Below are 14,135 nucleotides of genomic sequence, written 5' to 3'. Positions count from 1 at the left end.
AGTCTGGGGAGGGTAGAGTGTACGCAGACCATACCACTACATATAACGAAGTAGAGAGGCTATTTTCGATAGACCTCCGGCTCAAGACGAAGGACAGTATATAAAAACATCAAAAGCACGGAACACGATAAAAAATATAGATACGTCGTCCACAAAAATATGCAACATTACCAAACAAAAGACACTCAAACCCTCCTACCTATTGACTACGACTCATCCACCCACCTTAACCATATATCCTAATGTTTTTCCTCCGTACCTTCCTATCCAGGGTCATGTCCTCAGTCAACTGTAACTGCTCTATGTCATGTCTAATCACTTTCCTCCAGTATTTCTTAGGTCTATCCCTACCCCGTTTAAAACCATCCAAGGTCAACCTCTCACACCTACGAACCGGGACATCCACGTCCCTCCTCATCACATGGCCAAACTATCTCAACCTCACTTCCCGCATTTTATCCTCCACCGACACCACTCTCACCTTTTCCCGAATAATTTTATTCATAATCCTGTCAGCCCTAGTAAAACTACACATCCAACGCAATATCCACATTTTCGCCACCTTCAATTTTTTGATATGAGAATTCTTAACCGACCAACACTCAGCTTCATATAACATAGTCGGCCTGACTGCAACTCTATAGAATTTTTCCTTCAGTTTGGGGGCACCTTCTTATCGCATAAATTCTCGAAGCGAGCCTCCATTTCATCCAACCTACCCCAATACGGTGTCACCTACCTCAATACGGTGAGAGACATCCTCATTTATCGTTCCATTCCCCTGAATCGTCGATCCAAGATATGTAAAACTATCCCACTTACAAACCGTCTAGGAATCCAACTTCACTACCACCTCGTCCTCTTGCCTCAAGTCACTAAACTTGCACTCCTAGTACTCCATCTTGATCCTACTCAACTGGAAATCTTTAGACTCCAGGGTATGTCTCCAAATCTCCAGCTTATCAGTAATACCTTGTCGGGACTCATCAATCAAAACTACATCATCCGCAAAAAGCATACACTAAGACACCTCGCTTTGTATACTCCGCGTCAACACATCCATCACCAAAGCGAATAAAAAAGGGCTAAGAGTTGATCCCTGGTGTAACCCTGTCAAGACTGAAAAATGCTCGAAATCTCCTCCCACCGTCCTCACCCTAGTCTTCGCCCCCTCATACATGTCCTTAACCGCTCGAATGTACGTCACAGGGACCTCCTCGCCTCCAAACATCTCTAAAGAACCTCCTAGGGACTTTGTCATACGCCTTTTCCAAGTCAATAAACACCATGTGCAGATCTCTCTTCCTCTCTCTATACTGCTCTACCAGTCTCTGCACTAGGTGAATTGCCTCAGTCGTGGAGCGACCAGGCATAAATTCAAATTGATTCTCAAAAATAAACACAATCTTCCTCAACCTCCGTTCCATCACCCTCTCCCAAATCTTCATCGTGTGACTCAACAACTTAATACCCCGGTAGTTGTTGCAACTCTAAATGTCACCCTTGTAGTTGTTGCTACTCCACCACCATGCATATTACTTTAAATACAACAAATCAAACACTCAATAAAAAATAATTTCAGTATAACTTATCTCATCATAACTTATCTCAACATAACTAATCCTAATATAACTACATTCTCAACCAAAAGACCCTTAATGGTTGAAATTTCGACTCGAGTTTTCCCTTCCATCGAGAATTAAACAAGATAGTTTTCCACTTTTATTAACGAACCCTATTCTTTTAATAATCTTGAATTGTGAGTATCCAGAAATTATTAATATATTTTAATCTCACATCAAATAATTTTTTAATATTTTCTTCGTCTCATTTTATGAGTCATTATTTTCTTTTTAATTCATCCCCATAAAGAATATTATCTTTCCTGATTTGATAACAATTTAATGACAACATCTTCATTTTATCATAACTGGATCCACTTAATAAGAAAAAACAACTAAAAAGTAAACTTTAAGAAAGATAATTTTATAAACTTTTTAAAGTCATCACTCATTTTTTAAACTTTGTGTTCGATTAAAAAGCAGTATAAAAATGGGACAGAAAAAATATTAAATAATAATAATAATAATAATAATCAGATTTAGAATTTTAAAACATAACCAATATGATTAATATGATAAAATATATTTATAGTTTGAATTTTTTAAACTCATCAAATCACCAACGATCAAGTAATATAAAATGAAGAGAGAAGTAAGTGACATACTTGACCAGAGGCAACTTTAAGCATGTAATAATGAAGCTCAATTGGGGTAGCTGTAACATGCACCCCATAAAAAGTAGCTGGATTTCCATAATAGATCCTGACCGTTGAATTTAAACTCAACATGTCTGTTTGAACCCCAGTACCATCTATCCCTGCCTGCACATTCAAATTTTCAAACACCATGCTCTGCACAAAGTACAAACAAATCTTTCATTAATCATAATACGTTATTCCTTTATTTTTACTTATCATAATTTAATTTGGTATATTTATTAATAAATTATTTAGTCGAGAATAAGTTATTCGAGATAATTAATTCTAAAATTTAGTGATGAACCCAGAATTTTAGGATCAAGGTATTCGAGAGGTTCGAATACATATATTGATGTTAAGATTCTGTCTGTAAACTAATGCACTCAATTATCTTCTCTGTTTACAGGGTACTTTTCTAAATTTTATACAAATTTTTATATTTTTCTCATAAAATTATATTGATTTGTGTCGAATTTAAGGGATGTCAGAACACCAAATATTTGGCTATAGGTCCGCCCCAACTGGGCTTTTCCGAAATTAGCTATATTAGAGTATATGAGATAACTTATTCCATCATTATAATATAAATAGTAAGATAAATAATCTCAAAATTAACTAATACTTCCAATTAAATACAAAATAAAATAATTTTACATTGTATTTTAAAATTATTATACCTTACGCCTCACATCAAATGATATCTAACAAAATAATTATTAACATGACTATTTAATGAAACTGTCTCTATTAATTAATTTTAATATTATATTTTAAAAATAATTTAAAATTAAGCAATTAATATTAAGGAGTAAAATAATTTTAGAATAAACATATATATCCGTTTGAACTTTGAACCCCGGCAAAACTATCTATTTCTTCTTGCATCCAAATTTTCAAACATCATAGTCTGCACAAAGTACTATGTACACTTCCATTAATTAGTAAACAATATTTACTGACAAGAAGTATGGTGTAATTACTATTGCTATTATCGAAATAAAGCAAAAGTCCTCTACTCTGTTCACACAAGCCAACTGTACAACTCCATAGTTGGACAAAAGATGAAAGCATACTCAACATTGCTAAATACAACAACAACAAAAATCCAGTAAATTCCCACATCGTATGATCTGGATAGGGTAACGCAATTTATATCACTATTTCTAAAGAGATAGAAAAGTTATTTTCAATAGACCTTCGGCTCAAGACAAAGAACAGTATATCATTAAAAGCATGAAACATGATAAAAATAACATAGGTACGACATTCACACAAAATAAAATTGCTAAATAAAATTACTTATTTGGTTTACTTTTCCTTCTAACTACTAAGTATTTTATTTTTGACTAAAGTAAAAAATTGAAAACTATATAAAAAATATTATAAGTTGTAATTCTTCAAAAAAAAATATATATATATTTTAAAATATTAATTAAAATTTATGAGACCTCAAAAAGTAAAATAACAACAAATATATGTAAAATATTAATTTTTTCGCCCTATTTTATCTATCGTTATTTAATCAAATACAGAGTTTAAAAAATAAATAATGACTTTATAAAGCTCATAAAATTATCTCTTTTAAAGTCGCTTTTTATTTACTTTTTAATTGTCTTATATTATTACATGAGATCCGATAGAGATAAACGAAAACGATGTCATTAAATAACTGTCAAATAAGAAAAAATAACACATTTAAAGATGAATCAAAAAAAAAATAACAACATATAAAATAAAACAAAGAGAGTATAAATTATAATTTCTCTCATATATAACTTCCTCCATTTTAAATTATCCATCTCAAATTTTCTAATTTAATTTCTCATTTACTTGTCTTTTTTTATTAATTAAGACAAGACAATTTTTTTTTTCATATTTTACACTTTACATTAATTATTTTTTCTTCAAATTAAATTATAATTATTATTTAATAGAGATACTATAATAAACTAAGCATATTATTAAGTATTTTTTGCTTAATCAATATGTGAGATGGATAATTTAAGATGCAGGAGTAATAAAAAAAATACATCTTAAAAATATATTAATAAAAATTTATACAGTTGGAACTCAGGTAAAAGTGACCAAGGAGCAAGTGAGTCAAAGAAAGAACATACACACACTAACAAAGATTTTGGGTTGGCAAAATAATCACAAATAAAAATAAACGAAGAAAGTATAAGTTGTATTTCCTCCGTTTAAAAACAGAATGACCTCCTATTCTTTTTAATCCATTTTTATAATATTTTAATTTCAACTTTTAATATGATATGTTTAAAACCACAGGATTTGATACAATTTTAATTTAAAACCACGAGATTCAAATTTTATTTTATTTTCTTAAATTTTGTGTTAAATTAAAGTAAATCATTCTTTTTAAAACGGGAGAATTAATATTTTTCAAATGAAAAAATGCATCCTAAAATATTAATCAAACTTTATGCATTTTATGTCCAAAATAATGACAAATAAAAATCATCAGAATAGATAATAAGTGAGTCATAAAGAGAGAAAATTCTCACCTTAACAAAGATTTTGGGTTTGGAAGGAAGACAAGCAGCCCAAAGAATGAGGGAGAAGATGGTGAAGAGCACAAAGAAAGACAACACAAAACACAGCACATAAAACTTTACATTTCCCTTATCAGAATTGTCATGCTCATCACCAATATCTTCATCATCCTCATCACCTTGCAAGTCATCATTAGTTCTAGGTATTCTCTTCCACACTGCTAGTTGATTGTTCCTGACTGGGTTCTTCAAGGAAGCAGAGAACCTAGAGGCAGTGACGGAACCAAAATTTTCATTAAAGAGATTCGAAACTGCACACACGAACCAATCGAAGAGGTTCAATACCTATTATATATACATAGAAAGATATTAACAAGATATAAATAGTGTAATTTTTCACTCTCTGAATGTATGCCAGCTCCGTGCCCCTACCTAAAAGTAGTGGTGGAATCAAAATTTTCATTAAAAAGTTTAAAATTATACACACACATCTACTGTATATACATAAAAGAAATTTTAAGTACGTCTAAATAGTGTGATTTTCTGAACCCCTAAGTATATGCTAGTTGCGTCTATGCCTAAAAGACGTGTGGAATCAAAATTTTCATTAAGAGATTCAAAAATTAACACATGGAGTATATGCTAGCTAAAATTTTCATTAAGGGGTTTAAAAACACACACACACGAGTATATGCTAGCTCCGCTCCTACCTAAAAGCAATACAAAAGGGGGTCAAAAATAAACACACGAATTAATTAAAGGAGATTCAACATCTATTATATAAACGTAAAAAGATATTAATCATGTATAAATAATGTAATTTTTCAACGAAGAAAGTTCGAATATGCTAGCTCCGACCTTACCTAGAAGTGGATGACTCCCGGGAGTGATGAATGGGAGAGCAATGATAGTGATGTGTTGGTGAACCAAATGGGCTCGAACCATATGACATCTTTTCGAGATCATGATGAGAGTGCGATGGACTCTGAACGTAGTACAGTGGCCTTCGTGGTGGAGAAGATGCATCGATGCTAGTTACCTCTGAGTCTGATTTTGCATGGATTGTAATCCCCATAGTGATGGTAGGGAAGGAAAGAGACAGACTAATGGAAGGGATGATAATAAGATGTATACATTGGCAAAGACAATGTGATTGGTTTTGTTTCTACATTTTGTTTTTCCCTAGGTTTATTATCAATGGTCACCCTTTGGACCATTGGTAGAAGAATACTTCCTCTATCCTATTTTAATTGTCCATTTTATTAAAAAAAATTGTTGAACTATTTTTAAATATTTAAAATAATTAAATTATTCATTTTTCAAATGGTAAAGGGTCAAAAATATCCCTAAACTATTCGAAATGAATCAAAAATATTCTTTATTTATTTTTTGGCTCAAAAATATCCTTCTATTTGTTTTTTGGGCTCAAAGATACGCCCGTTAATTTTTGACTCAAAAATACCTCTTCATTATTTTTTTGGCTCAAAAATACTCTTCTCTCTAACGTAATGCCACCAAACACACCATGTAGATAAAAAAAAATCACTTAATCAGTCTACGTCAACGTACACGTAAAAAATCAAGCCATTTAATCCACCTAACAATCAACCAATTTTATTCTATTTAAAAATTCAATTTGATCCCTGTTTAAAAAGCCTGAATTAAGTTGCAAAATTCAATTCTTCAATTTTTTTTCCTCATATCATCCCTTTGAGCACCTTATATTTTATTATTTTACATTTTCAAAGTTACGAGACTCACTCGAGCAATTTTTTACCTCATCAGCTTGTGATTGTCCAACATTGCCACTAAACTTTCACTCTCCAAATTCTAATTTCATCTCTGATTTCCCATTCCTTTCGCTATAATCAGGTTCCGCATTAGACAAATCCAGATAGGATATTCAATAGCAATCTGAGCTCTTGAAAATCGGGTCAACTATTTGAGATCAAATTATTTAGGGTAGACCCGATTAAAATTCAATTTTTTCGGATCAACAATTTATGGATCTAATTGTTTTCGCATCCTTTGTCTTGATCAATCCGAAATATTTGAACCCGTCACATGAAAAATAAGCAATCAAATTCTTCAATCTTTTTTCTCTTGGACCGGATTTTTTTTAATATGATTGAAGTTGAGTTTTTTAAATTAAAAAAAAAGGGTTGATGGTTAGATAAATTAAATGGAGTGATTTTTCATTTGTGTATGTTGACGTGGATTGATCAAGTGACTTTTTTTATTCACATGGCGTGTTTTGTCGCATTCCGTTAGAGAGAAGGGTATTTTTGAGCCAAAAATAAAAAAAGGATATTTTTGAGCCAAAAAATAAATAAAGGTATTTTTTTATCCATTTCAAATAGTTTGGTGTATTTTTAACCTTTTTTCGTTTTTCAAAAAATATATTAAAAATTTCTTTCAATTTTATTTTTTTATTTAATGAGATTCTTAAGTACTTTACATTTTCTAGGAGAGTAGTTTAAGAATAATTAAAAAGATAATAATGAAGAGTAACCTACAATTCATGTTCTGAAAGAGTTTTCTTAAGAGGTGCGTCATATCTCAATAATTCAATTATTTTGAAATAGAGGAAGTAATGCTTTCTTTGTTTCATGTGACGGCATTTTCTTTTTAATTCATCTTAGAAAGAATGTGATATTTTCTTATTTGACAATTATTTAATGATATTATTCCTATTTTATTTTTATTAGATTTCACTTAATAAGAAAAGATAACTAAAAATAAATATTATGATGAATTTAAGAGTGACAATATAGTAAACTTTACAAATTCACCATTTATTTCTTAAATTATATTTTCAATTAGAAGATGACACAAAATGAAACGGAGAAAGTATTTAATTATTTATTTTACTAAATTCAGAGATAAGTAATAACCATTTATTCAAATAATACTTTCTTCGTTCTATTTTAGTTGATATTTATTTTCTTAAAATGTATATATCAAGATAATATGAGCTAAGTAAAATGAAAAGAGAAGAGAGGAATAAATGAATCAAGTCGGGCTGTGTTGGAAGTCAGAATTTTGGCACTGCGTATAGATTGGCCCACAAATGCGTTGTATAAATACAATGCTAATGTACCAAAAAGAAACTTAGTTAATATAGGTTTAGGTAATCATATACAAATTTTTAATTTTGGAATTCATATATATTTCTAAGCGAATCTCAAGGCTAATATAAATTCTGAGGTTGGTATACAAACTTCTAAAGCAAATTTGTACTATATAATCTATAATTCGTATACTTGACTACTAAGTTATAGCTACGTCCTATACTAAATAAATTTTAGCTTTGACGCCTCATTTATTGCTTAAATGTTACTCTCGTTGTCCTATTTTATTCGTCCTAAATTTTCTAATCTGGTGTCTTATTTTACTTATCTTTTTTTACTTATCAAGACAAGACAATTTTATTTTTCATATTTTACCCTTTGCATTAATTACTTTTTTTAAAAAATTAAAATGTAAATATCATTTAATAGGGGTACTATGGCAAACTAGCCATGTTATTTATTATTTTTCTTAATAGTTGCGTCATCCCAATTTGGGACGAGTAAAATGAGACGGACGGAGCAGTTGTTTTTGAGATTTTGCCTGCATACAAATACAATGCTAATGTACCAAGAAGAAACTTAGTTAATCTAGTTTTAGGTAACATTAAACGGGATTTCACTTCAAATATAGTTCCTAAATCATATGTACCTAATTTCTCTAAATAAGACTATTAGTAACAAATAAAAGGATATAAAATGCTGATTATTTTTATGCAGTGAAATAATGAATGTTATGCCCTTAAGTTGCTTTTATAAGAAGGGGAGGGATCATTTGTGTTTTTGCTCCTATTTTGTGTTGGTCTTTAATTCCTACCTCTTCAGATAAAAAAAAGGATTCACAAGGCATTAGTTTGTATTTTCGTATCATAGTATCCGTCTCGTGCTCGTAAAACTTTCATCTCACAAGGAGGTAAGTTTGATTTGATGGAAAAAGACAAAAATAACACCTAAAATTAAAATAATTCTACAAAACTAACACCTAAATTTTATACCCCGATAAATAGCCACTTGGGAAAATAATTCCAACCGAATGGCCATTTGGCGTGTGTGGGGAGTGGGCGTTATTAGTAATGCTAATTGTAATAGATACTCCCCATATTATTTGAATAAAAAAGCCGTCACACCACAAACTTATAAGAGGAAATGAAAACAAATTGCTTAATTAGTACTTAATAAGAGAAAATTATTGCGTTGAACTAATTATAACTTTGTCCGCATTAGAAACCAATTGATCAATAGTATTTTTATTCCCTGCTTGACATAATTTGCACATTGGATATTTTTCAACAAAACCAATCATTTGAATGCAATAGAAATTGGTCCCTCTGTATTCATTATTCCACATACTTTTAATAAAAATTACATTGCTTCGTTGGTAGTAATTGATGGAACAATTTCTTGTAGGCTATATAATAATGATACAGTTTCTATACATATTCATATTCTATATAATAATTATATCATTTTTATACACATTCTATACAATTTTTAACTACAATTATTATTTAGATACATATTTTATATGACTCTATATAGTTTCTAAATGCATTCTAAAAATGTATCAATCTAGTATAAGAGAGTATCAATTGAGTATATGGACACTGCAAGTGTATCAACGTAGTATAAAAGTGTATTAGTGTGGTATAAAAGAGTATCAATTAGGTATAGGGACTGCATGTACTTGCATAGAATTTTCTTTCTCTTTTTTAAAAAGTGTATCAATATAGTATAAAAGTGTATCAATTGAGTATAGAGACTGCATGTGCCCAATTGGGCCAAATGGCTAAAAAAGGGAATGAAAAATAGTCGACTGACTACAGTTGTCCATCTTTGCAAATTGTGACCATTTTTTTTTTTAAAAAAAGGTCAGCCCATGTCCTTTTCCCTTTGATTTATAAGAGCAAAAATTAGAGATCGGTTCATCGAAACGACAAATCGTGCGATTAAATGAGTGTGGCTAAGAAAAAAAAGTATAAATAACATAAATACCTTCTCTTTTGGATGTAATTACACTCTCTTCCATTTTTTTAATTACTTTACTCTCTCTCCCTATTAATATACATAACATAGCCGACATATACATAACATTTTTTATATATGTTGGGATTTTTGTAATATGTTTAGAAAGTTGAAATTTTTTGTAATATTTGAAACATAAGTTGTGTATTTGTGTAATTCACAATAGAAAAGGCGGGCCTGGACCTAGCTTAGCCCAGTTGATGAACTTGGGCCACTATACATTCCAATAGTGGGTTTTAACTTTTAAACACGGTCCAATTCTGCTCAGATAAGATCCCAAGAAGAAACGTAGGCCCAATTGGCCACATTTTTGGTCGCGTCTTTGAAAAATAGTCATTATTATGTCGTTTTATATTTTAAAGGTGAAACTCTAGGGCGTTGCCAAATTCTTTTTCGTCAGAACACTATTTGTTACCGTGGTTAAAAAGTGACTATTTGTTAATGTTGCATGAGAAATGGTTCGGTAGAATCATCAAGGTTCTTTCACCTTTAACTGAAGATCTCAGGATTAAACTTGGTTTTGAAATCCCCTTTGATTAGGAGCGTGGTTACTATAATTTGAGGCATCGAATAGACCAAGAATTGCGATGTGCTCGACTCTGATGTCATAATAATTAAAACGAATCTTGCATATAATTTAACATCATGAGGTAAGAATTGTTCAAAGCTATTTAAAGAGACCAAATAACACATTCACAATTGACGCGAGTGGTATTTTATTAAGTTCAAATAATGAATAACATATTAATTATCTAAGCTAAATAGCAAACCAATTTCATCAAACGTTCTTCTCATGGGGGAAGTGTAGGGCATCTTACTCTTAGTCCAACTATCCTAATGTTCAATTTGCAAGGCACATTTTTAGTTATAACAAGTAGATTGGACCAACCCTATTAATTATTCTTACCATTTAATGTAATGGTCCCCCAATTTATCAGGCATTTGGACCATTTATCATGCTACATCTTCAACCTATCAATTAATTTGGACATATTAAAATGAATCTAATTCATGAATGTATGATTATTAGTTGAAAACTTTTGTTGAAGTGAGCCGAGTTAAGATGGACTGAATAATGAGACTCAATCACAAGGGTTGGTTTGGTTGTTCAGCACCACACCCCTTAAGCAAGAGGTTGGGAGTTCGATCCGCACCTCTGAAGAATGGAGAAAACTCTGTGGCCAGTTCTCTACCGCTTAGTGCGCTGACAGTGGAGCGGAGGATTAGTCTCACGACTGCCGGAATAATGAGACTCATAGTACAACCCATCATTACCAATAATTGACTTTCTTTATTTGTCATCTCATAACTTGTTTGATTATCAAACAAAACTAATGAAATTTCTTTTTAGGAAAATACATCATTTTCACCCCATACTATACAAGAAAAATCGAAGTTACACCTAAACTATATAAGTGACCTATTACACACCTTAACTATATAAAAGTGATATTATTACCTCCCCGCGACCCCCATTCTAAGGCGCGTATGTTACACTTATTTTAGGCGCGTCCAACCTATTAAATAACAAAAGTAAACGGCTAAAAATATTACGGAAAAAGGCATCGTTTTCACCCCAAACTATAGTCGGAAAGTCGAATTCACGCCTAAATTATATAAGTGATCTATTACACACCTAAATTGTAAAAAAGTGATATTTTTTCTCCCTAGATCTGACGTGGAAAATACATAATTATTTAAATAAAATTTGGCGCATTTAAATTAAAAATTAATGCAAAAAAAAATTAAAAAAATTAAAATACTCCTCCCCCAAACCCCAGCATCCATCTCTCCACCCTCACCCCCAAACAATCATCTTCTTCATCACCTCCACCCCGAAACTCCAACCCCAACCCCAAACCATCTTCTTCTTCATCACCACACCCCAACCAATGCAGTTTCTTCATCAACCCACCTCTAAATTTCAACTTCATCCCCAAATAACACAATTCATCCTCCACTTTCGTCGAATCAATGTCAATTTCACAATGAACAAAATCAAATTATTTTTGATGTTTAAACGGGCAAAATCAAATTTTATAAAATATAAAATATAAAATATAAAAATTTTATAGCAAAGATTTTTTTCGGTGAATGTTCATCGGAAAAGTCGGATTCATCGTCGACTTTCTCCTCTCTGTCTGTTAATTATTAATCCATCCAAAAATGTAGCTTGCTCCATATTAGATTGATTTTTTTTAATTATAGCTGAAAAACAAATAGAAAAAGTACAAAAATGTGTTGGTCATTACCATTTAAAACACAGAGGCCAACAGTCGAGTGGCTATTTTTTGAAATAATAATGGCCATTATAGCTGAGATGTTTTTTTTTTTTTTTTTAAGAAAAGACGATGGGTTACGGATGAAGAACAATGTTAGAAGAAATTAATTGTTATGGTAATTTTGTTGGTGGGATAAAGTTTATGATGGTGAATATGGTGCAATGGAGGTAATGGAGGTTTTGGACGTTGACAACAATGGAGGTTTTGGACATTGACAACAATGGAGGTTTTAGATAGAATGGAAAAAATTAAATTAAAAAGAAAAAATAAAAAATTATGAAAATAATAAATTTATTATTTTTTCGGATTATGCTGACGTGGTGCTGATGTGGTGTTGACGTGACAGCGCGTGTAAAACAACACACAAGTGGTGTAGTGCCTAACAGGGTGTAAAACGTATCACTTTTTTTATAGTTAAGGTGTGTAATAGGTCACTTATATTATTTAGGTGTGGATTCGACTTTTTGACTATAGTTTGGGGTGAAAATAATGTCTTTTTTCCTTATTTTTTTGGATTATGCTGACGTAGTGCTGACATGGCAGCGCGTGTAAAACACCACACCACATGCAAGTGGTGTAATGTCTGACAGGGTGTAAAAAGTATTACTTTTTTATAATTAATGTGTGTAATAGATCACTTATATAATTTAGGTGTAGATTCAACTTTTTAACTATAGTTTGAGATGAAAATGATATATTTTTCCTTTTTTTTTTATTATGACTATGGGCATATCATATAAAAGGTTATATATATTTTGAATAGGTCCTCATAGGTTAATTTGAATTGCAAAAACATTCTATATTAAGTTGTCCAAAATACTCTCAAAAAAAGTAATTGTCTATATTTAGATTTAAAAATATCTTGTCATAATCTATATATAGTATGTCATACTGCACAAGTGCACATCCATTGTCCACTAGTTCCCTTTGTTAGTCTCATCTAGTGCAGCTGCTTACAACACTATGTTCAGAATTGAGCATTTCAAGAATTTGCTTTTTTATTTTTATTTTTTTAATATTTTTTAAAATTCGACACGAAGGGGATTCAATAAATATGTCAAATAATTGTTTTTTTTTTAAATTCAACACGAAGGGAATTCAATATATACGTCAAAGGAGAATGGGAGGGGGGGGGGGGGGACCCATCCTCCGTATTACATTACTAGAAGCGACGGCAAGGGCGGAGCTACACATAGTCGGGGGAGTTCAGAACCTCCTTTGGTAAAAAATTTTACTATTTATATATAATTAAAATTATTTTTATGTATTTACAGTAGATGTTGAATCCCCTTTGATTAGTTCATATGTTTACTTCTGAACTTTCTTAACGAAAATTTTAACTCTGCCACTAAACTGGGACACATTCGTAGACTCTTAACTTATCAAAATACAATAAAAACAGAAGGAGGAGTGTTTCTTCTCGTCAAATAAGCTTATAAAATATATTCTACAATTTTTAGCGGTCGTTTGGTTTGAAGATAAGTTATATTGGGTTTGTTATGCTGAAATTAGTTGTCCTGGATTAGATATCTTGATATTAGTTTCTAATGATTGTTTGGTTTGTGATACTAAAAATAATATGTTTTGCATTCTTTCTAAGTATATATTGTTTGTTTATAAAAATACTCTTACCTTGTATATGTGAAAAGTGATAATCAAAGGATTTGAAGGGTAATTTTGTCATTTTACAGCTTTACCCCAAGATAAATTATCCTAAAATTAGATACCACTAAAAGAATGAGATAGTTCATTCCGATACTATTTGTAACTTGACAATCAAACAAGACATAATCCCCTTCCCCCCGAATTATCTTTTTATTTCAAAACTATTTATTTTAATACATTACACTAAACGACTCCTTAGAATTAGAAACAACTAAGGGTGTGTTTGGTATGAAGGGAAATGTTTTCCATGGAAAATGTTTTCCTGAAAAACAAATTGATTTCTTACTTGTTTTCTTATGTTTGGTTAGTGGATGAAAAATATTTTCTA

General features: G+C 31.0%; 1 protein-coding gene across 2 annotated transcripts in view; it reads right to left on the bottom strand.

The window, feature by feature from the left end:
- LOC107852649 overlaps positions 1–5,983 on the bottom strand; it is a 13,636-nt gene extending 7,653 nt beyond the window's left edge. For both annotated transcript variants that reach the window (XM_047399347.1, XM_016697687.2), the window contains exons 1-3: positions 5,634–5,983; positions 4,783–5,035; positions 2,228–2,413 (exon numbers count right to left, since the gene is read on the bottom strand). In XM_047399347.1, the coding sequence (XP_047255303.1) occupies positions 2,228–2,413; positions 4,783–5,035; positions 5,634–5,845 (651 nt within the window). In that variant the 5' untranslated portion in view covers positions 5,846–5,983. The remainder of the gene's footprint in view (positions 1–2,227; positions 2,414–4,782; positions 5,036–5,633) is intronic.
- Between the last annotated feature and the right edge of the window lie 8,152 nt (positions 5,984–14,135).

This window comes from Capsicum annuum, chromosome 11 (genome assembly GCF_002878395.1).
Source record: "Capsicum annuum cultivar UCD-10X-F1 chromosome 11, UCD10Xv1.1, whole genome shotgun sequence".
In the NCBI taxonomy this organism is placed as follows: Eukaryota; Viridiplantae; Streptophyta; class Magnoliopsida; order Solanales; family Solanaceae; genus Capsicum; species Capsicum annuum.
The sequence above is the reverse complement of the archived record's forward strand: the minus strand, read 5'-3'. Positions and strand labels throughout refer to the sequence as shown.